Source organism: Taudactylus pleione, unplaced genomic scaffold (genome assembly GCF_031769625.1).
Source record: "Taudactylus pleione unplaced genomic scaffold, aTauple2 ptg000282l, whole genome shotgun sequence".
NCBI lineage: Eukaryota > Metazoa > Chordata > Amphibia > Anura > Myobatrachidae > Taudactylus > Taudactylus pleione.
In genome coordinates this window covers 14257676-14284917 of record NW_028284684.1, presented here as the reverse complement: position 1 = coordinate 14284917, position 27242 = coordinate 14257676, and the positions used below count along the sequence as shown (strand labels likewise).

The 27242-nt window shown below is 42.9% G+C and overlaps 1 protein-coding gene across 3 annotated transcripts in view; it reads right to left on the bottom strand.

Annotated features, from left to right (window-relative positions):
* SCARB1 (scavenger receptor class B member 1) overlaps positions 1-27242 on the bottom strand; it is a 99205-nt gene that overhangs the window by 28472 nt on the left and 43491 nt on the right. For all 3 annotated transcript variants that reach the window (XM_088482126.1, XM_088482124.1, XM_088482125.1), the window contains exons 2-8: positions 18765-18925; positions 14025-14166; positions 10149-10352; positions 8720-8815; positions 8255-8370; positions 7325-7491; positions 3939-4057 (exon numbers count right to left, since the gene is read on the bottom strand). In XM_088482126.1, coding sequence (XP_088338252.1) covers positions 3939-4057; positions 7325-7491; positions 8255-8370; positions 8720-8815; positions 10149-10352; positions 14025-14166; positions 18765-18925 — 1005 coding nt within the window. The remainder of the gene's footprint in view (positions 1-3938; positions 4058-7324; positions 7492-8254; positions 8371-8719; positions 8816-10148; positions 10353-14024; positions 14167-18764; positions 18926-27242) is intronic.

Here is a 27242-nt window from a genome sequence, read left to right as displayed (position 1 = left end):
CCATCCTGAAGGTGGCCACCATCGACCCCAGGACCTGTATGGCAACTAGAACGGATATCTGCCTGTTGCAAAGCAACCTGCGTATTCGTGATTGTAGGGCAAGGATCTTCTCCTCCAGCAGATAGAATTTCTGCACCACGGAGTCCAATCTCGCTCCCAAATGACACATCTGTTGTACTGGCAGGGTGACGACTTTTGCCAGTTTATGATCCAGCCGTGACGGTACAGACATGATACAGTCAGCCTCAAATGATCCTGTACCTGCTGTGTGGACTGCCCCAGCAACAGGAGGTTGTCCAAGTAAGTCAAAATCCTGACGCCTTGGCGTCTGAGGCATGCCATCATCACCGCCATCACCTTGGTGAATACCCGAGGGGCTGTGGACAGGCCAAACGGCAGGGCCTGGAACTGAAAGTGTTCCTCCTCTACCACAAAACGAAGAAGTTTTTGATGAGTCTGTGTGATTGGGATGTGAAGGTAGGCATCCTGTATATCTAAGGATACCATATAGTCCCCCTGTTCCATTGCCAACACAATCGATCGCAATGTTTCCATCCTGAACCTGGGGGCTCGAACAAATTTGTTGAGCTCCCTCAGATTCAGAATAGGCCGGTATGACCCATTCGGTTTCTGAACCAAGAACAGATTGGAGTAAAACCCCTCTCAGAAGTGATTCTCTGGCACCGGAATCACTACTTCTGATGCTAGCAAGGCAAGAATAGCCTTCTGAAGGGACAAATCTTTTCCTGAACCCACCTGCGGGTTTACACAAAAGAACCTTTGCGGAGGAGTCCTCCAAAACGTCAGGGCGTAACCCCGGGAAACAACTCCTCGAATCCAGGCATCCTCCGTTGTGAGGTGCCAGGGCTCTGAGAACCGAAGTAGTCGGCCCCCTACCCTGGGATCCCCCAGGGGGAGGCCCGTCCCATCAGACCACTGGTTTATCCTGGACCCTAGATCCTGGACGTTTGTTCTGCCAGGGCTTCCTGGGTCCTGCCTTTTTTGGTGGAAATCTCGCTGAGGGGTGACCTTTGGCCTTGCCCTGCGGCCGAAACCGCCGAAAGGACGCCCTCCTCAATTTAGACGAGGTTGCTGATGGCAAACCTGCAGTCTTTGAGGCTGCCATGGAGGCTACAATTTTGTCCATTTCTGGACCAAAGCGAACACCTGTGAATGGAAGGAATTCTAGGGCCTTTTTGCACCCGGCATCTGCCTTCCAATCCTTCAACCAGAGGATTCTACGTGCCACCACGGACTCTGCTGAAACCTTAGAGGAAAGGATCCCTGCATCCAAGGCGGCATCTCCCAAATAAGAGGCCCCTTCTCTAACAAAGGAGATCATATCCAGTTGCTCCTTAGAGGCATCTGGTAAAGACTCTGTTAGAGTTTTGGCCCACTCCTCAATAGCTCTTGCTACCCAGGCGGTGGCCATAGCTAGGCGGGTGGCCGTTCCTGCCAGCGAAAAAATTGATTTGAGACAAGTCTCCAGTCTCCTATCCGTGGTTTCCTTCAGCGAAACTGCTGGGATTAGCAGAGTGGTACATTTAATCAGCTGTGCCACATGCGCATCAACTGATGGTGGATTCTCCCACTTGGCACAGTCCTCTGCTGGAAAAGGATACAGAAGCGCCATTCTTTCAGAAGAATGGCTCATCTTAACCGGACGGACCCAGGCTTCCTCCATAATTTCTGATAAATGTTCAGACTTTGGGAATTCTGCCTTAACCACTTTATGGCGCTTAAACAGGGGGGCTTTCCTAGGCGGAAGATCCCCTTCCTCGATATTTAACACCAATTTTACCGCCCTGATCAGAAAGGGGACATTGGTTACTGGGAAATGATCATCATCCTCCTTGGAGCTAGACTCCTGTGAAGAATCCTGTGCCTGTTCCTCCTCGGAGGAGGCACTGGAGTACTCACCCATATGAGGAGATACATGGCGCCTAGATTTAGGCTGCTTTGGCTTGACAGCCTGAGGCTGAAAAACCCCTGAGAATGGTGCCATAACCTTACCAGCACCAGGGTCCATCCAAGGCGGCCACATCATGTGCATAGGATGCATCTGCTGAGGCAAACCCCAAACCGGTGGTACCGGGGCAGCCAGCCGTTCCACCACCTGAGCCATAACCTGAGAAAATGACGCCCAAGGGGGCTCAGGGCCTGAAACAGGCAAACTTAATTGGTGTGGAGGCTGTCTGAAACAGTTCCCACAAAGCCCATTTTGTAGAAAGTCCTGTGAGGACAATCCTGCCTTGCAGGCTATACAGGATATCAGCAACGGGGCTCCCGCCCCCTGACCCTCAGACTTCTTAGAACCAATGGCATAGTGATATGTCTGAGTGTCTATGTGCTGCTTTCTACTCTCAACCCACACACCTGTAGCAAGGGAAGGGGAGAGACAGTGACATTATACAGGAATTACAGTTCTTTTACAGAAGAAACAGTATCCATAAACAATAACATGTCATTCATAAATACTCCGTGAGCCATATGCATATAAGCCCTCACTACCACAATCAGCCTAAGCTTAGGTAGGATAGAGCCCTGTAAATACCTAAACCAGCAGTAGGCAAGGTATACAGGGAGACTGCCCAGCGTCCTGTAGGAGCAGCGTTCAGAGAGCAACTGACATCCACGCTGGCTGCCCTATATGGAGGCTGGGAGGAGCAATCCACAATCACTGTGCCAGAGGACTGAACTAGCGTGTGGATTGGTGGAGGGGCCGCCGGGGAAGCGTACCTCCCCTATGCTGCTTGGACCTGCCCGGTAAACTGACCTGGCCGCCGCCACAAGCCCCGGATGGTCAGGAACATCATATCCCGGCGGTCTAGGCTAGGAAACAAGCCGTATGCCTCCTGACTGCAGCGCGCCTCCGGCCAGTCTCACCGCCGAAGGCCGGACTGCCACGTGGTCCCGGCGTCAGCGGAAGCCGCAACCACCTGCTTACCTGCCATCCCCTTGATCCGGTTGTGGTCCAGGGCCTGAGAGCCCCTGCCGAAACCCCTGCCATGGACCCACCAAGGCTAGCGGTGCGACGAAGGAGGAGGTAGTTGCAGCGTGTGGCCGGTGCGCCTCCAATCAGGTGGGAGGCTGCTTCCAGAACAGCTCAGACCACCCGCTGAGATAGAGTGTAAACTCTCCCTTTTTTTTTTTACTTGTCTGCAGGACTGCTCCAGCAGTCCTATTGTCTATGTGGTGAAACACCAAACAGGAAGAACTGGCTACCTGAGGCAGGGGGTGGGGTATATGAGGAGGAACCCTGGTGCATCGTGGGAGCAGAGAACTCATTTGCATTAACTGTTTGGTGACCGGGATTCATACCCCAACATAATGGCTGTGGACCCCGAAGAAGAAAAACTGGGAGAATGTCTGGATTACTGGTGGTGCTGTGTATCGGAGATTCATACACATACTGTATTTCTACTGAAGATTTCAATACTGCCTAGGGCCCACGAGCAGTTGTGTACTTTATAGCCAGCTTAAGCTGGGTACACACTTTGCCGGCGAATCCGCCGACACAGCGGCCGATCAGGTAAGCTCAATGTGTGTTCCCCGACATCAAAACTGGATGGGCATTTGAATTTGCCCACCCAGTTAAGCGGTCAGCCACCGGCAGTCCCTGCAACTGACCGTCCGTACAAACAGGCAGATGTGCAGGTATATCAGCCATCTGCTGTCATCGTTCACAGATTTATCGGGGGTACACACCAGACCAGCTCACAATATATCGGTTCTTAGATTGAACGGCCGATATCATCCAGTGTGTACCCAGCTTTACTCAGGTCCAGTGTGTAGGAGACAGAGACACAGACCTACCAATTACTGCAAAAGCAGATTATTCTGTCCACTACAATTTGCACTCCACTTGGTGCTACACTGCTGGCTGTAAGGACTGTAGGGTACTGCAGCTGCTGAAACATACAGATGAATATACTTACAGGATGTAGGTCAAGGAAGAGCGAATGTAGTTTTTCACTTGGGTGTAGCCCATGCACAGCCTCCGCAAACCCGGGGTCAGCATTGTAGAAATGAGGAAAAGATAAAAACAAGGGAGCATCTGGTAAAACAGAAAGATTCTTATAAACCAAACAATTGAAATTAAAATGTAAATACATCCAGGGAACACAGATAATCAATTGTTTTAAATGCCAAATAAATATATCTTATATATGGGAAAATGCTTTTCAGCAGCTGCGTGTGGAGCCTTAACAAGATGCACTTGGTAATAGGTGTTTAGCTGCTCACTCAGTCCTAAAGGTATGGGCCAATAGCAGTCAGACTTACTTGTTTATGAATAAAAACTGCAAGAATAGACTACTATAAAGATGGTTTGTGGTTATAGCTGGTCTGAGCTCATCCAATATCAATTACTGATTTAGGTTAGTGAATTAAAGGAAAACATACTAATCGAATACAAAAATGAATTACCCCAAACTAAAATGTTTACATGATTTTGCAGGCTGAAGGTCAGTCTCCCAGAGTTGGATTACAAAAAAAAAAAAAAACTGAGTAAGTTGCATACTGCAAATCACTTTAATAGTTCAACACACACGGCATATTTATCAACAAGAACACCACCATCATCAATTCCTCGAAAGCAGCAGCACTCACAATCCATCTCAATGAACATTAAAATTATAACATGTCCTAAGGTTAAATCTACATTTTGGTGTTTATATGGAAGTACAGGTTGAGTCTCCCATATCCAAATATTCCGAAATACAGAATTTTTTTTGTCTTGACTTAGATAATGAAACCTTTGATTTTTGATTGTCCACTGTACACAAACTTTGTCTAAGGCACAAATTATTAAAAATATTGTATAAAATTACCTTCAGGCTGTGTGTATAAGGTGTATATGAAACATATCTGAAGTTTATGTATGTACACAAACTGAGTCACAAAATTATTGAAAATATTGTATAAAATGACCTGAAGGCTGTGTGTATAAGGTGTATATAACAAATGCATGGTGTGTGTATATTTGGGTCCCATTCCCAAGATATTTAATTTTGATATGCAAATATTCCAAAATACGTAATATTCAGTTATCCAAAATACAGGGGTACTTTGGATATCGGAGACTCAACCGGTATTGCTTAAAAAAAAAAAAAAAAAAAAAAGTATTTTTTGGGTTCCAATACAGACCACTACCTATTGGACATGTAATACTGTACATGTCCAAAGATAATCAAAATGGATTTAGAAAAAAAAAATAAAAAAAAAAAAAAATAAAGAAAAAGTTATTTAAGTGCCATTGCTTTCTATAAAAGGAGAATGCAAGTTAGTTATTTATATTCAGAGTTCATGTAAATTCTCCAGCCAAACTTCCATAATGCTGTCAATTTTATTTCTTACTTGTGGGCAAAAAGTTTCAAGTAGATGATCAAGAATAACTTATGGAGTAAAGGGTTCTACCCACTATGAGTCAGGGCAACTAACAATTTCCACATTTATTAGGTTGAGCTATAAAACTAAAACTTAAGAAACTCATTGAAAGGAAGAAATATTCAGCATCATTAAACAAACACTTAGGTGGAATGGTCTTGCATAGAGTGGCTGCATTTTCGTTTCACAACGTTCTCTTTATTTGACCTGAGTTGAACATGTTTATGTAGTTAAATCAATGAAGAGTCTGTGCTCCACGTCTGCATCACATCTTAAAAACGGTTGAAGGCTCATCAAGGCTGTTCTATTCTATATGTATAATGCGGATTCTAAAGAACTAAGCGCCCCATTTAATAAACAAGATCTATGCTTATTATCACTCATTAATTATCTTAAATGGTACTAGTTCAGTCAGCTCCTAACTTTACAAGTTGTTTGAAAAAAATATAGGAGATGATTGGTTGGAACGCCATTTAAGATGAGATAACAAGCATACCACTCGTTATTAAATGGGGCCCTAAATTATTATCTACCTCTATTTTCCATCTCTTCCAGGTTACATTACCATTACCTCATATTTCCTATGTCTCTGCATATCTCACTCATTTTAACTTAATCACTCAACCAGTGAGAAAAGCAACTGACAGTAATAAAGTTACCAATAAAAAAAATGAAAACAAAAATATAATATTCCTACTAAATCTAGTGTCCATATCAGGCATAAAGAAAGGCTATAAGGCCATAGTACAGTACATTTGGATATAATTTGGAGGTAACAAACACTACCCCATATATTGCTGAAAGTATGAGAAGGAAATTTAATACAGGATTGAAATGCATTAACTGTATATTCACTAAATGATCACTGCTGTTGCAGAGAGCTCCGGAGGCCAGCTTGTAATTAAAAAATAAAATAAAATTACTAGTTCTGTAAGAACTATACCAAGATTCTCACTGTGTGAGCAACAGATCAAAACCACCATATTATAATGTGTTGGTAACTGCTTGCAGCAAAGGACAGATGACTGGTAACAAAATCAGAGTTCCATCCCCATAATGCACCATATGAAATGTACTACATTATAGATTTGTTTTTATTACCTACCAAAAAAAAAAAACAGTTTCCAAGCTTTAAATAACAAACCATCACTAAAGTACTGCAAACTTCTAAGCCATTAAAGCATTTCTCACTGCATGGCTTCATTCCATCAAATTAATTCATAAAGATCAGATTTCTAAGGTTACTTGTCCAGTCTCTATATGGAAAGTTTTGTTGTACTTGGAGGACATATGAGGAAAAGCTTAATATTGTGTCCTCTAATAAATATTACAGCGCATCATTCTGTAAGGCATTATCAAACAAAGGAATTGTCAGAATACCACACATTTGCTCTAGTGCACTCAGACACAAATCAACTGCAATTTCATATGTACAAAACCAAATTATTAGTATTGGGGACTGGCCCTAAAGGCAGGCTTTTACATAACTGGGGCAAAAGTGGGCCCATTACAAATGCCCAACAACTATGAGGAGATTAACTTAATCCCCATCTACTATAGACAAAACAAAAACTCATGCTCTACAAAATAATAAACAAAAAATCTGAAAATCTCCTAACTTGTCATATCATCCCAGCTACATGGAAAGCACGCATTTATAAAAAATAAATTTCTCTGCAATGTGCAGGCATGATATTAGCTGCATACATTGGATCAGAATACGCTACCTCAATATTGGCATTTGTATTGCTCACCGCTATGGGTTGTGGGGGAAAACTAGCAGCCAAACAATGCAACTGTTCAAACAGCACCAAGCGGTATATGGACAGCTGAATCGGCTGCATGAGGTCTTTGATAACCTTGAAATGCTATATTCTTCGTAACAAATTGGATAAGAGAAAGAAAAAAATAAAAATAAAATATCAGAAGTACATACTAAACCGACAGGTGCTGACGTTCATCACACCAGAGGCGAGACATGGGCAAAACCCTTCGTTTGGAGGATAATCTGTTCCATTTGCAAAGAGATAGTCAGGGGTAGTGTATCGATAAGTCGGTATACCTCGAAAAGATTCCTCTTTTTCATATACTAATGTCAAGGACCTGTAATATTTGAAAAAAAATAAATAAATAATCAAAGTATTAAAAACAAAATTGGATTTAATTTCTTGTGGATTACAAAACCTGAACACTGTCTATAGCAATAATGCAGACATCACAAACAGATTATATGATAAGGTTAAATTGGCTAATCTAGAAATTAGAGATCGCTTCTGCATCTAGCCATCTTACAGTGCTTTAATGACTGGAGCCACTAAGATGGTGGTAATCAATACAGAATGAGAAAATCATACTGAAGAGGATGTTCCATATCTAAGCACATTGCTCTGTGAGAAGCGACTTGACAATGACTTACTGTGTAGCCATGAAAGTGGTGAAAGTCACAGACTGGCACACACTATCATGTAAGAGAGTGTAGTGTATTATTGTTCTTTTGATAGCTTTACGACATATGGTGTACTTGTCTAGTTCCCACTTCTGGGGAGACTTTGGTAATCCAATAATGTAATAAAGAGAAGGATGCCAGGAATGACATGTGAATTAAGTGACATTTTATTCTTTCCTTAGAAGCTTGCGAAACAGCCCTATAGAATCTACGCAAGTACAGATGTCCTTCACTACTACGATTAAGCTGTCCCTTTAGGGGTCATGTTTTAAATCATCTAATACTGGCAGATCCAAGGTCAGATGTACGTTCTCAATGTCAACATTTTCATCATGATTCTCTGCAGTGGTGGATATTGCAAAATCCAGTAAAATGACAATTCTTTCTGCATTGGAAGAACTTTGGTTTAGAGCACATTACCTGCAAGCGTCTGGACTGTAAAACTGTAGAGGTTGGGAAGGAGTCCGGAATGGGGGCCACATCTGACCAGCAGTTCCATTGATCATATTGGCTTCTTCGGATTGCCAGAAATTAACCTATGATTCATAACCCATCAAGAATATAAAATACTTTAAACAGGTAACTTTACATACAATTTCTATACACGATTAGTTTACTTCTATCGGAGAGGCTTAATTCAAAAGCAGCTAAAATGAATTGTGACAGTGTTTGAGAAACGACAAACACGGAAAAAAAATAAATTTATGACAATTTCTAAAATTGACGGATATAAAATTTTTTAAAACCCATACTAGACAAAGAAGAAACAAATCGCTAATTCTGGTCCATTAAAATGGCAATTTTGAAGCTCTATTTGGATAACGATAATACACTCTAAGAGTAATCTATAGATTATTCATATATAAATAAATGCAAAGCCATTACCTCTTTGAGTCCGTTCCATGTATCTACAATTTGGACTTTGTTGATATCATCTACGCCAGTGTGGACAGTAAATAGGCCCGAGGCAGTGTTATTAAACTGCAAACAAAAAAAAAAAAATTATCCTTTTTGATTGTAATACAATTAAACATCTTTCTAGACATTTAAACCATGACTTTGCAGTGACATTAAAGTGTAACACCTTCCAACGTTTACTGCATGCAGCCTCTACCTGGAACCAGAGCCTATTTTCAATGATGCTGCATAAGTCCCAAGATATGGGCTAGCTCCCCATAGACTAAAGACATATGTATGGGGGCCTCTGGGTTATTTAAGATTCCTTGCCTAAAGCAGGCAGCGAGTCACAAGGCCTCTGTGTGGCTCACTACCCGGGACCCAGAAAATTTCAACATGCATAAGTGCCTGCTTGACAACCTTCATGAAGAGGGCAGCACAAAATGCTTCTGTTTTTTTACCATATTTACATAAAGAGAGGGTTTAAGGCTTTCAGCAGACTGCATACCATGAGGAATTTTACCATACAGTGCCCTCTACTCACCATGGTAACAAAGCAAGTCATATGCCACCTCTCTGCGCAATTCTGAATACAGATGGAAACCTGCAAGCAGCGACCAACTTTCAGGATTGCAGCAATAGAGTATTAAGGCCATCTCCAATAGGTGGAGTCTGCAGCATCTAAAAAGGGCGCATACTAGATGGTAGGGGCTTATGGGAGGGACTATGTAAAAATTCATCCAGAGCGTACAAAATTTAAATATGTTTAGAGTTAGCCACAGAAGAATAGGTATACGAGAGCATAGGAAATTGCAAGTTTAGAATGTCTTTCACCCTCACCTCCTGTAACAGATGCCAGTCAGCATGAATGGCGAGCTGCACACAGTAAACAGTGGTGTGAATAACATTACAAGGGAGAATGCAAGGAGCTGATGGCAAACTACCACTTAAAGTTCTAGACCCGGAGACTCCAGAATGACCACATTCCCTCCAACAGCAAGCTGCAATGCAATTGACCTGATGTATTATGCACAGGAATTTACAAATTGAGGGCCCGATACACACTTCGGAATAGAGTAAGAGAGAGCAAGTAACTGTACCTGGAAAAGCCATGCTGCAATTACATGATTTTTTTTGCATGTGGAGTAAATACTGGCTGTTTTTGCATGTAACCCACAGTTGCTGACAGCTTTATAACAGGTTTAAATTTACACTGCAATTTAGATGTCAGTTTGGACACGCCCCTCCCAAATCTAAATCTCTGCACATGTTACATCTTCCCCACCTGTAGTGCAGCATGATTTTACCAAGTTGCATTTACTTGCTGTATTCACAAATCTGAATCAGGCCCTAAGCATGGACTTAAAGGCTACATGAAAACAAAATTTTACTCAAAAGAAGGATAGAGTTGGCTTACATCTGTAAATATGCCAAACTTGTCCTTGAAGGGAAGTGCGCCAGGGAGGATTGTATTTATAAAATTCAGAAATGGCTCATCATAACCCCACAAAATATCCTTTACTGTTCTGTTCATAAATGGCTCCAGGCCGAAACTTGTAAATGCTCCACTAATGATCCATTTAAGTGGCATGGACAGATCCTTCATCATTATTGCAGAACCCTGCAAAAAAAAAAAAAAAAAGTGGATGTATGAACTTTTAAAATACAGGTGTGGTGAGACTACAGTCAGAACCTCACATTACTACTGTGCTGACAGGATTATAGGTCTTCCACCATCCCAGTGGCAGTGTCCTCAGTACTCCACACCGTTCACATTTTCCGGGTCACCTAGCAGGTGCACAGGTGTATTCTTTAAACGGACACATTTTAAAATATTGGAAAAAAAAAAAAAAGTTTCCCTCCAGCATACTGCAAAATAAAACAAGCACAAAGGATTGAATACTACATGATAATAGAAATCCAGGGGTCTTTGTTGCATATATATGCTTAAGCGCCAGGCCACGTCAAGGCTTCTCTATATGGGCGTCCCTAACGCTACAGAACAACTGGGCCTAATGGTTTTTCACAGGTGCTTGGGAGGGTGTGCTGGTTCCTGTAGTGCTATTTTGAGATTTCCATCATGTAGTATTCAAGCCTTTTTGCTGTTTTTTTTGCAGTGTGCTGGAGGGAAACTTTTCTGTAGTCAGAGTAAACCCCTCCCTTTACAAACACCTGTAAAAAACCATTAAGCTGATATGAGCAACCACTATTTTATATTGACATTTTAAAAGATCCACAGGTTGAGCTAATTATTTAATTTGTGATTCTATGAGGAGACCTGGAAAAGGGGATTTTTGGTTACTTATCATTGTATCCTTTTCTCTGAATCAGGCTGGGGGACATTGGACCATGGGTTTATAAATTAGGACTGCAGGCACTTAAATTAAATCTGTAGCTTTAAATCCTAACCTCTTACCTTCTGCAACCCCAAGCAGTAACCCAGTGAAACGGTCGTAACAAGAAAACAAACTAGTGTTGAAACAGAATGGTCAAGAACAAGAAACCGCACAACTGAGCATGAAGTAGGGAACACAGCCTGATTCAGAGAAAATAATTCAACAGTAAGTGAACAAAAAGCCCCTTTTCTCCTTCATCAATGCTGGGGGAAACTGGTCCATGGGACGTTCAACAGCCACCCCCTGGGGAGGGTATGCTTAGACTGCCTGACCAGAGACCCGCAAGCCCAAAGTGGGCGTCCCTGGACCAAATACATAAAAATTGTAAAAATTAGCAAACGCGTGGACAGAGAACCAGGTAGCTACACGGCAGATTTGCTCAGCTGAAGGCCCATGTCGCGCCACCCAGGTGGTCACCACCGCCCTAGTAGAATGAGCAGACACCCGGTCCGGTGTCAGTCACCCCGCACCAGAATAGGCATGAGTGATGGCGTAGCAGGTGCAATGGTCTGCTTAGTAGTCTGCCAATTCTGTGATCATTGTCAAGAACCAGCAGGGAATCAATACGATGGATGGAAGAAGTTTTGTCGAAATGGATGTCATCCAGGCCCTCCGGATCCAAATCGTCCCTGTCCCAGAAAGCCACGGATGAAGAAAAACACTGAAAAGACAATTTCCTGCTTCAAGTAGAAAGCCAAAATAACCTTCAGTTGGAATGAAAGAACCAAACGGAGTACCGCCCTATCATGGAATATGAGAAATGGCGGCTTGCAAGACAAAGCACCAACTTGGAAGCCTGCCGAACTGAGGAAAAAGCCATAAAGGAATATCTAATTCCAAGTAACAAATTTAAGGTCCACAAAATCCAAAGTCTTAAAGGGAGCCTGCTTAAGAGTCAAAAGAGCCAGGTTAGGATCCCATGGAGCTACAGATGGGTGAAAGGGTGGTTGAACCCTTTCACACCCTGTAAAAAGGTCTGAACCGCTGGAAGAAAGGCCAAACGCCGCTGGAAATAGACCTAGCCAAAATTTCAAGGAGCAAAGTCGTAACCCAGCCTCTAAACTTCCCTGTAGGAAGGCCAATAAAAGAGGAAGGCAAAACCTGAAAAGTATGAACCCCGCGCCCTTCACACCACAAGAGGTACTGTAGATCTTCCAAACCCTGTAGTAATTGTACAACAAAACTGGTTTCCGGGCCCTCATAGTATGGACCATCGAAAGTGAAAGCCCCTTATCTTTCAAGTGCCTGGCCTCAAAAGTCAGGCAGGTAAATCCAAAAATCGAGAAAGGTCCACGTGCCGAAACAGACCCTGCAGCAGATCAGGAAGCGGCAGATCGCTTGAGAACGTCAGCGTACCAGGATCTGCGTGGCAAGCCCGAAGCCACCAGAATCTCCATCATTTGTTGATCCTTGACCCGCTTGGGAACCTCAGGCAACATTGGGACTGAAGTCCCACGGAACAGTCAAGCATCCACCACAAAATCTCTTGGGTCCCTGGACCTTGCACAAGAGCGGAGAACCTTGAAGTTGTGATGAGGCCATTAGGTCCATCTCCAGAAGACCCCGGGATGGAACGACCACTGAATCCACACTGGCTGGCCAGCCAGGACGGACTGGGCCTCCAATAGAGCTAAAAAGATGGCTCAGAGGTTGAGCACACTGATTGATAGTGCCATTTCAGACAATAGCCCAAGACCCTGAAATCGCAGATGTAATGTCACGGCACCCCAACAGAGTAGACTTGCGTCAGTGCTCCAATCTGGGGGACCAAGGATCGACCCTGGAGCAAATGATACCAGCATCAATGCAGGGACAGACCAAAAAAAAAAAACCTGGTAAGAGGGACTCCGTGCACCCTGCCATACTGAATGGTCCAGAAGGTAGAGACCAGATTGGATCCCTCTCACAGCACTGTCCCAATAGAAGCCCATAGACTTCTATAGGGTAACACCAATCAGGCAATGGAGTTACCCACCGCAACTAAGCATTCCGGGGCTTGGTGTATATGAGAAATGCGGTCAAAGGCACATTTTCCGGGGTTTGCTGCATCCCGCCCCTAATGGTTTCAGACAGTGCACTTGAATTATACATGGTTGCTCTATTACAGAGTTCGTTACCTGGCAGAGCAGGACCATGGATGAACAGACCATACATTGTAGTAACAATGTCTGTAGGCTGACCTCTATAATGGTCAGCCAAGTCTCTGATGGCTGGCCACACTGCTCTGGAGGCTGGCCATATCCTTTAAGTATGGGCCCCTACCACTGCCTTCCCCTGGTGGGCCCTTCATGCACCAGAAAGTCTACCCCTAAGAGCCGAACCCCCGCTGGGGAAAAACCAGCAGACTGGCCTCTATTGGACAATCCGCTTTTTTTTCCTATCGAGGTGAATATCCCAAAAATGTGGACCCTGCTGTTTCGGGGCAGCCACAGGCAGAAAAATGTTTCTCCCCAAGTAGCTTGGGCAATAATGGTATCGAACTCTGGTCCGAAAAGAACACCCCCACCGAAGAGAAGAAGGAGATTCCAATAAATGCTTGGATTCGCTGGCCGCATCACAAGCTCCCTCTAACAGCGCACCCCTCCCTCCCGTCCCCCGCGGTTGCAATCCGGCAAGTGAGTCAGCTCCCCGCAGCTGCTGCACTTGGGGGTTCTGAGGACAGAGTTTGAGAACAGTGCACTATCCAATGCTCAGCATACAATCTCTATCATACACAAACTTATATATGTAAATATATAGAATGTATAACACATTTCATTCAGTAGTCATTAAAACTGTACAACTTTTATGTTGGATCTAAAATAAAGTGGAATCAAAGTAATTTATTTTGTCAGAGGACGTTAACTGTTCTAATTAAGCTTTACAGTGTTATTGCTTTTAAAAAGAAAATATATTACCAGGACAAGAATGTTTGGAACCACTATAAAGTCCTCTTCGGTTCCTGCAGATTTTTCAGGATTAAAGTGAAGAATTCTATATTCCATAAATGAGACTGTTCCATTTTCATGAAAGGTTATGTTCGCTTTCTGCTTTCGTTCACTGTGAAGGAAGACAGATAGGTTTGAATTCTCTGCAATGTGCCGCAGACTGCCTCCAGATTGGCACTTACATGTTTAAAAGTTAACATGTATGTTACAAACTTTAATACAGGTGTCATATGTGCACAGGAGCTATAACAAATTAAATTTGTCAACCACTAAATTAAAGGGAAAACAAGAACATAATAAAATGTAAAGAAGGGGAGGGGTGCTAATGCATTATGTAAAACCTGCTCAGAATAGAGAGCACTGATAAATGCATGATGCCTAACCGATGAACAACTCACAATATTTGTGTACAATCTCAGTATAAACGGCAGGTAGGAAACGCAGGCGTGCCAGTGCGTTTGAACGCTGTTGCAAGGGCGTGCATAAATTTTCCACTACGATGCCGTATGCAGCTTGTGTACTCACCGCGTGCAACTAGGTTAGCAATTCCCGAGTAAGGTCAAAGCTTGTGCAAGTGTGCGTGAGGCTGCAATGGTCCTCGATGTTACCGATGGTTTTGCAGTCTTGCTAAGTATTACGGATGTGTGTAAGGTAAATTGGACATCCTTATGTTGTGCTGCAACAGCAAAGCTATCGCAGTGGATTAGCATACTATCGCAGCGAGACCGCATGCATAATCGCTATTGCATTCACAGTTGCAATCAGTAATGAATTAGGCCCTGAGATCACTGAGGAATAACTCAACCCTTGCCACCAATGAGGGAGGAAGGACATTTCTTAAGAACATAACAATGAAGCATTTGATTTGCATGGGAAATGTATTCCTAAGGTCCACTTTTCTATTTCAATTTAAAATTGGATTCACAATATAATTTAGCTTCATGCAGTTGATAAGTTATGCCATATAGCTAAACTTTTCTAAATGCAGAATCAGGATGTCATGCGCACACGCCACTGATTTGCCACAGCACAAAGGAGGTAATGGTTCCAACACAATTCATTTCTGCCCGCACGCTGTAACACAGCACAACTGTTGTACACAGGAAATGGGGATGAACTACCCATACGCAACACACAAGGTCCATTGAGCATTGGAGAAACATCAACTAGTAGGGAAGGCGACAAATTCGTGATGTTCTGTAGAAGATAGGCATACTGGATCTATAGATTGGAGTCTTTACATCCCCATTCAAGCCATGGGGTATCACTGAGGAAGCAGACGGTCAAAACGCCGACCGCCGGCATCCCGACAGTGAAAGCCTGGCATGGGACCAACGATAGGAGTTTAAATATCGACGTCTATCATCAGCCCCACGCCGAAATCCAGGCATACGAGAGGGTTAGGTTTAGGGACTCCGGGGGGGGACTTCGGGCCAGGCACCCACCCGAAAGGGTTAGGGCTAGGCGAGGGGGAAGGGGGGTCAGGCACCACCGAGGGGAGGTTAGGGCAAGGCACCCCCCCCACCCTGGGAGGGTTGGGGTGCAGGGAGGGGGGGGGGGTTGTTTGGTTCAGGCACCCCTGGGGGAGGTTAGGGTACTTTACCTTAGTCGGGACCTTCATCTGCCGGTCTTCCGGAGTCAGGATTTCATCCGCCGTGTTTACATCCGGCGGTAATGGATGCCGGTTCAGTTTGAATGATACGATTGAACTGAACAACATTTAAGCTATTAACCAGAAGATAACCACCTATGTTAAAATCTATTGTTAGAACAGCATGTGCAGAGTCAATTAAACCAGCAGTGTATCACTAGAGTTCCCTCTGGGATAGGCTGTTTGTTTTTGTTTTTTATCGCATTTCACTATAAAGACAAAGTATGTTTGGCTGATGATTTATACTTCTTTGCTGTATTGATTTGTTATAATCTAGTGTATTCAATAACCTTATAAACTCCTTCCTAATATCAGATATATAAACTTAGACTGTTTATATTTATATACGAGGTGATAGAAAGAAGGTGCAAAGTATTTGTTTTTTTTAAATGTATAAAATCCCAAAGTGTTTTAGTAAATTGTATGCCTTTGCATCCGGATCTGAATAGAGTATAGATATAATATAGTTATATATTAAGTGTCCATTCTAGGTCCAGAGCCCTGTGGGGCAGGCCACCCGACCGTAGAACTGGCACTCCCGCGTGCGCCGCAGGTCACAAGAAAAGGGGACGGGTCTTTAAGACGCGCTCACTTTTCGTCACTCTTGGGGGTGTGCCCAGCACTTACAGGCATGCTGGCCTGCCCACAGCTCTCCTCTCACTGAATAGCATGCGCACGGAATCTATTCACTGGTGGTGACCGCTGCATCGCAATTCCCACCTCCACGGGACACTGTGGCCCGCAGGTGAGGATGGCACCCAGTAGGTTGTATTAGCAGAGTGCAACCATAAGGGCAGGGCACATTCTGCCCTTTTGAAATTGGGCAGGGCGCCCCGCTAAAACAGACTAGCGGGAACTGTATAAATTTTCAGGTGTTCTTAATAATGTCTATGGGCTAATATTTAGTTTAAACTAAACATACTTTCAATAAATTCTAAATATATTTTCATTAAATGTTTTTCTTTATATAGTTGCCTCTCTTTTTTAAGAGGACAATTTCCGAATATATAATAAACATTTTTATAAAATTATACATATACACACACACACACATATACATATACACACATATACATACACACACATATACATCCCTTTTCCAATGCAAAGTTATTAAGAATGCTACATCAGTGCAATATTTTAACCAGAATATTGCATGATGGGCCTGAATCGGCACAGATCACAATTGCGAGTTGTGCAAGTAGATCAATGCGGAGACATAGGAGACATAGGAGACATAGGAGACATAGGAGACATAGGAGACATAGGAGACATGTACTAAGAATGTGATTTTGCAGAACCGGTTAGTTCACTGCGCAGATGTACTCATTTCTGGAAAGGGATAAATTACCAACCAATCAGCTCCTGTCCTTTTTATTTCAGTTTATCACTCTCCAATTTATCACTTTCCAGAGTTTAGTACATCTGCCCACTGTGAACAGGAACTGCTAAATCACATTCTGATGAAGCCGCCGATTGGTCATGGATGCGGGGAAATGTGTCATTGCCACAAGGAGCACCACCTGGATACTTTTTACAAGTTTCTGAGAGGAGACTGCAGCCATTTCTTGAGGATTCTATCTCCACTGCATTTTAGGACTGCACCAGCAGCCAGGAGGTACTTCACTGCAATCTCACTCCAATCACTGAGGACGTGGTAAAGAAACACTATAACCATACTAACCCCATCTCTGAATAAGCTACATAACTTGCTCAATTCCTTGCCAGGATGGGACATTGTGTTATCACTAAATGAACTGTTCTATAACATTTCTTCCAACTAACAAATAACTAACCTTTGTGGTACACAAATTCTAATATTGCTTCATCTGAGAAGTTAAACCCATTCATTGTGCATGGACTGGTTTTGGGATTATTGATACAATGCTTTATTCTTACTTAGGGTGATTGTTTTTATTCTTCAAATGCTGGCTGGTGTTTTAATTTTATCTGGATATATAAGATTTTAAAGAAATATTCCATATTTGACTACTAGCGCTTTCTATATTTTATGTTTATTCCTTATAAGGGTTGAGTAATCCCTATTTGAAGGCCGCAAGTAAACAAGTGATTGCACTAATTGTTCATTAGCGCCAGGTCTTCTTTTCTCTTTTTATGATTAAGACATACCAACCAACATTAAGACCATTGAGACAAAAATGTGCTGGCCTCTCAAATTGGCACGGTCTCCAGCGTTATTGTCAATTGGCACCTGTATTTGGCTTGCAGGGTGCCTCAAACACCACCCTGCAGCCTTTAGAGTCACCCAGAGCATCGGTAAGAAACTCCAGACAATTCTCTTTTTTTGGTCCCGGCAGCCCCACCCCCTAGACGGGACATCAAAGCATCACCTGTTCTGGGGCGGCACAGGGTGGAATATCATCCTACTATGGCACTGCAAAACAATATTGTTTTGCCTAAACCTGGACTGTTTGCAGGTATACTGTATTCGACAGCATACCTCCAAACATCTGCGATTTAAAAATCGCAACCCCATGTGCCGATACACCCTCTGTTTCATCGAGCTGGGGGTGTACTATGTAGATGCCAACAGCAGTTTGCGCTAGCCCCAACAGGACACTGCGGCCCATGGGTGGGACAGTCTCTGAAAAGAGGGACCATCCTGCCCAAAGTGGCACAGATGGGAGGTATGCAACAACTTTTTTATGCTCACCTACTTCGGAGTATCTCCATGAGTCATGTGTGACAAATCGCAAAGTAATGCTTTCCCAGCAGTCAAATAATTCACACCTTGGCAAGATTAACAACAGATTTTAAATTAAGCATTGAATATGTTGCCTAACATACACATTAATACAGGTTCCTCACACAGGGAGAAATGTATGAAACCATTGAAAGTGTGGTAAAAAAAAAAAAAAAAAAAAAATGATGATAGGTATAAACTTGTTGCTATGGCAACTTCACTTAATTTATATAATGTACTTCATAAATGCTAGCTAGAAAGCAGATTGGTTGCTATAGGCAACATCCCCACTCTTTAGAAGATTTGATACATTTAGCCTCTAGTAAGGTTTCTGCATATTCAAATACCACTGTACCTGTAAACATAAGGTCCACGTTGTTCAACCCTTGGCTTCTCTCCCAAAAGAACTTCCTTAGTATTCATTACTTCAAATACGTAGATGGACATAAAGAAGGGGACCGGGAGATCCCTCCACATTTCATAAGCAAACCCACTACTGGGATTTATGCGGACATTCTGCAAAAGAGAGAAAGATTAGACTATCATTAAACAAAAGCAAAATGTTCCTATGGCTATAATGCAAAGTGGTCATTTTATCACGGAAAGCCAGAAGCAAGAGTCAGATAAAACTTTAAAACAAGGCATTGAGTGTGGAATACTATATTCTAGATCACAGAAAGGAGTCCTTGTGTGTACTCTACCATTCAATTATGTAAATCAGTGAATAAATGAAATATCAAAAACCATAATAAAAATCAATTAATGCTACTTCTTTCTCAATCCTTCAGAAAGTATGGGAATAGTCAGTCATTGGAGATAAAATAGTAGGAGAATGCAAGGGATGTAGTTAGCTTATCGACAAGCACAAAGGGAACAGCAGTATGTTGAACATGACATGTTAATAATGCGTTGTAAAGCATTGTAACAGTCTCGGCTTTACAACTGTAAAACATCAGGTTTGAAATCATGTTTAAAGTTCTAAAGCTGAGACATTTACACTGCTGCACATGGCATTACTAGCATCCCGGCATGCCAGTTTCAACATACCACTCTCCTCCTTGTTCTTTTCGACATTCTGAACGTTGATAAACCATTCCCACCCACCCGAAAGTGCAGTATATTAAAAAATCAAATATTTCAAGCTGCATACTTGAAGCACATTGAGAAGATAATCTAGTCAATTCACAGGTTGTTTCCACAAAACAATTTAGGACCAACTTGCCTGAATCCATTTATAGTGGTATGAGGTACTTCCACAATGGAACTTTTTCTGGTATGTAATAAAATTCCTCTAAGCGTTCCATGTAGAATGAAAACGATCTGAGGTGCAAAAGGCTGCTTAGGTGTACTAAATCACAATAATAAATTGTGAATTATTAGCGTCTTGTGCATTGATATATATATCAATGCACAAGACGCTAATAATTCACATCAATGCACAAGACGCTAATAATTCACAATTTATTATTGCAATTTAGTACACCCAAGCAGCCTTTTGCATCTCAGATAATTATTCTAATTTCTAAATGAAACATTGCTTGGAGGAATGTTACATACCAGAAATAAATAAATAAATATATATATATAAATATATATATATATATATATATATATATATATATATATATATATATATATACACACACACATATACATATATACACACACATACATACATACATAAAAAATAAATCATTTTATATCTGAAGCACCAATTATGTGGGTTAGTGGGTGGTGACACTACCCCATCAGCAGGCTCCATCAATGCAGTGTTCTATATCTATAGATCTTTCAGATTTCCTGAAATTTCGTCCACTCAAAAGGTTCCAACTATCCATCCAGTATTACAAGATACTAGATCCAAACTAATCTTAGTCATATGCTCTCATCTCCCAACTAATGGGCTCCTGGCTGCTACTATGGAGTGCTTTTTTTTTTTTTTTTAAAAAACACACACAATATTTATAATTACACACTATAGATCCTCACACAGTACAGTGGAGTAGAAGTCACTTTTAACCAGTTAGTGATACAGTAAGATTTTTGCAATGTGTCCTACAAAACAGAGAGCAACAGCATGAAAGAAAAAAAACAAGTCCCAGGTCTGGTATTTGCAATTTTTATGGAATTTATAATCAAAATGTGTTCAGGAGGAAAAAGGGTCAAATATCTGACCAGTCCAATCATCCCCTCCCTCCCTTCGCCCTCAGCCACACACACAAAACAAAGGTCTTTGAACCAAAAGGTTGGCTGAGGCACACGTACCATGGAGAGAAGAGTGCAAGATGGAATTGGTATGGACAAAACGTGGGTATTTGGAATTCGTAGCCCTCTGAATTAAGCTGCAAAGGGCGTGAGGCTCTGCACAAAAGTCTACATACCCTTATTGAAATTGCAGGTTTTTGTGAAATAAGGCCTGAAATCATGATAATTCATTACACATGTAAAAAGTGAAAACCAAATAGTTTACGGAAAAAAAAAAAAAGTGAAATGAACACCACCACCATGGTTGCACAAGTGTGCCCACCGCTTAATGAATACTTTGTGGCAGCACCATACTTACCCACTTTTGAAAAAGCATTTCAGGGAGATTGTGAAAGTAACACCTATGAGTGCGGTGGTAAAGTGGACATGTACTGCTACATCTGAGATGAGTGTCGTAAAACGAGCCCCAAAGCAGTCAGTAATATCCATGAAAACACACCGATGCTTTTCAGGGTTTTCTCATCTATTGTGTTTTACAAGGGGTTCCATATAAGTGTCAGAGAAACCTTGAACATGCATGCATGTATGACTGTCTGCGCGCATATATGACTTAAAACAGGAGGAAAGCAGTAGGATAACAGTCAACCTGAAGTCTCTACTACTGTAAAAAGACTGTTTTGGCTTCTCTCCAATCACATGCTTTCTCCATGTCCTGGACACTACTTGCTAGGCACCCGGTTTGAACATTGCAAGATGATAACACTTGCTTGATACACCCGAGTGTTCTAAGTCTTTACCCTGGACACTCTCCCCAGCTGGGACTTAGTGTCCTGGCTGGGAGTATCTGTCCATATACCCCAACTCTCACCCCAATACCATAACCCTTAACACTAATACCCTATCCTTCACCCTTTTATTCATTACCAGTTATTTATATAGCACACACTCTGCAGCGCTTTACAGAGAATATTTGGCCATTCGCATCAGTCCCTGCCCCAGTGGAGCTTACAATCTATATTCCATATCACACAAACAAGGGTTAATTTTGAGGGGAGCCAATTAACCTACCAGTATATTTTTGGAGTGTGGAAGGAACCTGGAGTAAACCCACACAAGCTCAGGGAGAATATACAAACTCCACACAGTTAGGGCCGTAGTGGGAATCAAACAAATTACAGTATTGATTAATATATAATCTATGATGAAATCAAATACCTTTGGTGTGTGTGAAACAACTGGATTAGGTGGCACATTTTACATATAAGAAAAGTATCATACTGAGACAGAATCAAAGAGCATTGTTATTGGACAATTAAAGAAATCCCACAACCATCCTACATTGTCCGTTTAGGTGTTGGAAAAAAAAAAATAAAAAAAAATCTCTAGTCTGCATATCAAACACCTTTCACTCACTAACATGCCATCAGGGAATCTAGAAGTGTTCTTCCAGATGGCATGATGCGGCAGACCTGTTCCATCTTCACTACGAGTGTGTAGTCTGACAGCTAGCAAAACCTTTCCAATAAGCTAAACTACACTAAATAATCTAAAGTATGGTGTATTTATTGTAGCAAGAGTATACACTTGCATAAAGCTGAGAAAAATGTATCAAGCAATTGTACAATAACATAACATTGCAAAAATTGCAGAAGGATGGGAAACATGTTACAGGTTCAAGTTGCAACATTTAGAAAGAAAAGCAGATGTTAGTGGCACAATACAGTATGTTCTCATTATTACTGTGACCAGGAACTGACTTTTCCAATTTGTTTTGTACAATAAGAGTCAAATGGGTAACTTATTGAGGAGACTGCAGAGTTATGATTGGTTGCTACAGGACCCCACTATTTTGGATAGATGGGTCAGCTGATCTGTAGCACCCTATTGCTGACATAAGTGTGGAATCATCTGGTTTTGTTGCAATTGTAGCAAACACTAGTTCAATTTCTTTGAGCTCAATGGTCAATTCCGATGTAATGAGTTCAGGTAGCTCAGCAGCATTAGCCGCTATTGCTCTGACAAACACAGACAAGAGAATATTACTTTTTTTGTGAATGTGACAAATTGTAGCAGTGGAAATACTCTAACTGCCCTGTCTACAAATTAAAAATTTTCCTTTAATCTGGGGGCAGTGGGGTGTCCCAGGTCAGATTTCTCACAGGTTATGGTCTAATGGGTTCATTTTGTGTAGACTTCACGCATTTGTAGACTTGAGACATGATGTGCTGCAAACTGTTTGACTCGAACCTCTGTCCGTGTACTGGAGACCGGATAGACATGATATTATGTGCATTGCAATGAATCTTGAGGTTAATGTTCTGAACAGAGTACATTGCGGATTCTTCTGATATATCAGAAGAATCCGCAATCTCCAAAAACTGCTTCAGCTGTGGCAGTGCAGCCTCCTTCTCTGGATCAAGTTTCTCCAGGGTTGCTTGATTCTTGCTGCAATTTTCTGCCTCACTATTTTCAGTCGTACTTCTTGCATGGCAAAAGGTGGCTTGTGTTTCTGTGGCTTCACCTTTTGCATTGGCAAGGATGGCTGCATTACTGACCGATACAGACTGAGGAACCAAAAGGTTTGTGATCTTGTCTCGTGTAAAAGTAACTAGCTCTGTTGCATCGTGCTGTTGTGAAGAGGTTTGCCATGTAACCAGCTATATTGCTGTATGCAGGTGGCTGCGCTGACAAGTCTATAGGTCAAGTGTTCATATCCACTTGTTGGGTAGCTGTCGTGGGCATACAGTCTAGAGACTGCTGAATTGTCATATGCAACTAACTGTCCTGACAGGATAGCAGGTCGCTGTAGGTAAGAATGTATGTGCTCCTCTTGCTGGCAGCTACCATTTTACTCTTCTGCTCTTGTGTAGTTGAACTAGATGTATAAATAGGAAGTATTGTGTATTTATTGTAATTAGAGGGAGGAGTGTGTTAAATCTGAAAGAAAAATAGACAAGAAAATGTGCTATTATAATAGGAATACATCATAGAACACAAACATCTGTAGGATGTATGAGAAATATGATAAGCACATGACAGGATCAAGTTGCAGCAGTTAGATAGGCTAATGGTAGTTGCACAGAAAAGGTCACAATGCTGGAGTGGATGGTCACTAATAATGCCAGCATAAGACTAAGCTTGCCAGCAGTGCAGATATGAGGGAGAAGCGAGAACATTCAGTTTCTGATCAGAGTACAGGTGGGAAAAAAATATAAAATAATTCTGCTCCTTCCACCTAAAATGGACTTTTATCACAGGTTTTCCAATGGCACCTGCTGCTGCAGAGTCCACATTGCTCCTCCCTTACTGCTCCTCTTTCCATAACCGCCGCCCAGACCTCTGATGAACCTGCATTCTGTTAGGGCGTTTGACTCCCACAACCCCCATCGGCAGATAGATTGAAAACCACAATTGCAGTACTACACCACTAAAATAAGGACTCAGACAATGATGTGGCATTTAAAATATGGGCAGTCTTTTTATTTAAAACTTCACATTATCTAATGGTAGCAGAAAGGACATATGATCAGTGACTAGGACATCTTATGCAAAGGTCAGATCCCTTCTTAACGGCAAGTAAATAAGGTCTCCAAACACACACTTGCCGGGCCAATTAACATGTTCAATGGCAATCAATAGGGTCTCTACCTCCCATACCAAGAGACCATATAATGCCTGTCCAGTCAGCCACTGCTGCTGACCCTAGCAGGATAAAATCAGTCAAACCAGTGTATTGAAAAGGAGCACAGCCAGGTGTATTTGCAGAAAAATATCTACTAGACTGCTGTGCTTTCCCACAGGCCCATAAAAAAAAAAAAAAAAAGTGGGAAATTCACAGGAAAATAAAATAAATGAGGCAGATCCCTGCCTCGCACTAGGCTAAAAACAGACTCCCCCAAACCCTGGTTATAGGCTAGATATCTAATGTGCTTTATGTGAAGAAACATACATAATCCCCCATCTCCTTATACCTTATTTTACACTGCAGCTAGATTTCCGTGGGAGAGATGTACCAAGCTTTGGAGAGGGAAAGTACCATTCAATCATCTCCTAACTGACATTTTCCAAACACAAATTGTTACATGTAAAATGACAGTTAGGAGCTGATTAAGTATCAACCAATCACTCTCCACTATCTCTTTCCAATGCTTAGTAGATTTCCCCCAGAGTATGTAGTATTATTAACACTTGTCAATTTTACTAATAAGTTCTAAATGGTGCTTCACACAGTATCCAGGTTTTAATAAAAGTTAAAAAACTGCTTCTACATTTTAGTAATCATCTATTAATGTTCATAAAGATTGTTACATGTGGTAATATGCAGGTTTTAGTTTTTGCTAGTAATATTGAACATCTGGCACCTGAAGACAAATGTTGCCAACCTCTGGACTGAGGTAATAGGCTGACCACTAGATTGAGCTCACACAAGTAAGTGATGCTGCCCGAAAAGCATATGTGTCACCCCGCAATAAAAAGAATCATAAAACCCCTATTATATTCTACTTCATATAAGGCAGAGGTGTTACATCGAACAAGCATATAATATGAGATATGGTAAGAACTTACCCTTGTTATCTCTATTTCTACGAAGTCCATAGGGTTCCACAGGATACCTTGGGGTATAGGTGTGACGTCAGTCGCAGGGCACCAAAGAGTTAAGCTTTCAGCCTCCCAGGATGCACTAGGTCCCCCTCCTATACCCCGCCCCCGGGCCAAGGCACCTCAGTTAGTTACCAAGCCATAGGCCGGAGGAGGAGAAGGAAGAGAGAGAACAAAGATCTGGACACATACAAGAATCACATTCTCACCAGAGGGAGACGGAAAACCGGTGACCAGAGCAAAGCCCATCTGCAGCACAGGTGCCACAGGGCGGGAGTCCTGTGGAACCCTATGGACTTCGTAGAAATAGAGATAACAAGGGTAAGTTCTTACCATATCTCATATTTTCTACTTCAGGGTCCATAGGGTATCCACAGGATACCTTGGGGATGTCCCAAAGCAGTATCCTTTAAGGGTGGGGACGCTCCTGTGCAGAAAGGAGAATCCGCCGCCCGAAGGAAGCATCCTGAGAGGCGAAGGTGTCAAACCTGTAATACCTCACGAAGGTATGGACAGAAGACCACGTAGCAGCCTTGCAGATCTGAACTGCCGAGGCACCACGTCGAGCTGCCCACGAAGGACCCACAGACCTAGTGGAATGAGCCTTCAGAGAAGGAGGGACCGGTAGGCCTTCATGAAGATAAGCTTCAGAAATAGCCATACGGATCCAGGCTGCCAAAGTTTCCTTTGAAGCAGGCCAACCCTTTTTACGGAAGCCATAGAGGACAAACAAAGCGTCCGACTTCCTAAACGAAGAAGTGCGGTCAACATAAGTCCTTAAGGCCCGCACAACATCCAAAGAGGCCTCACCCACGGAAAGACCCGGTGAGTTAAAGGCCGGAACAACTATTTCCTCGTTAACATGAAACTGGAAAACAACTTTGGGAAGAAACTCGGGCCGAGTGCGGAGCACTGCCCTGTTCCCATGAAAAACCAAGAAAGGGGGTCTACAAGAAAGAGCCCCTAACTCAGAAACACGTCTGGCCGAAGCAATGGCCAGAAGGAAAACAGTCTTAGCTGTTAGCCATTTAATATCCACAGAGCCCAGTGGTTCAAACGGCGGTCCTTGGAGAGCCCTCAGGACCACAGCCAAATCCCAAGGCGCCACAGGTGGAACAAAGGGCGGCTGAATACGGAGAACACCTTGCATAAAGGTGCGCACATCCGGGATTGTAGCAATCCTACGGTGAAACCAGACAGATAGGGCCGAAACCTGTACCTTCAAAGAAGCAAGGCGAAGCCCATGATCTAGTCCCGCTTGCAGGAAGGTGAGAATCCGAGACAGACGAAACTCCCGCGGTGCATAACCTCTCGGTCGACACCACTGGAAGAACGTATGCCACACGCGATGGTATATCCTCGCGGAAGACTGTTTCTGAGCTCGTAACATGGTACGCACCATAGAGCTGGAAAACCCCCGGGACCTCAGCATGGCCGTCTCAACAGCCACGCCGTCAAAGACAGCAGTGTCAGGTCCGGGTGAAGGCAAGGACCCTGAGACAGAAGGTCCGGTCGTAGCGGCAACCGCAGAGGACTGTCCACGGACAGACCCTGAAGGTCTGAGAACCAGTGCCGTCTGGGCCACGCGGAAGCTATCAACAGGAGCGTCCCTCCTTCCTGTTTGAATTTCCGGATTACCCGTGGAAGAAGGGAGACCGGAGGGAACAGGTATGCGAACCGGAACGTCCACCGGACGGACAGAGCATCCACCAGAGACGCCCCTTCGTCTCTTGTGCGAGACCTGTACACCGGCAACTTGTTGTTGTGCCGGGACGCCATGAGGTCGATTTCTGGAAGACCCCACCTGTCCACCAGTAGTTGAAAAACATCCGGGTGCAGGGACCATTCCCCTGGATGAACGTCCTGGCGACTTAGAAAGTCTGCCTCCCAATTTAGCACTCCCGGGATGAAGACCGCTGATATGGCCGGAAGATTGCGCTCCGCCCATACCAGGATCCGAGAGACCTCTACGAGAGCCGCCCGACTGCGAGTTCCTCCTTGCCTGTTTATGTAGGCCACGGTGGTAGCG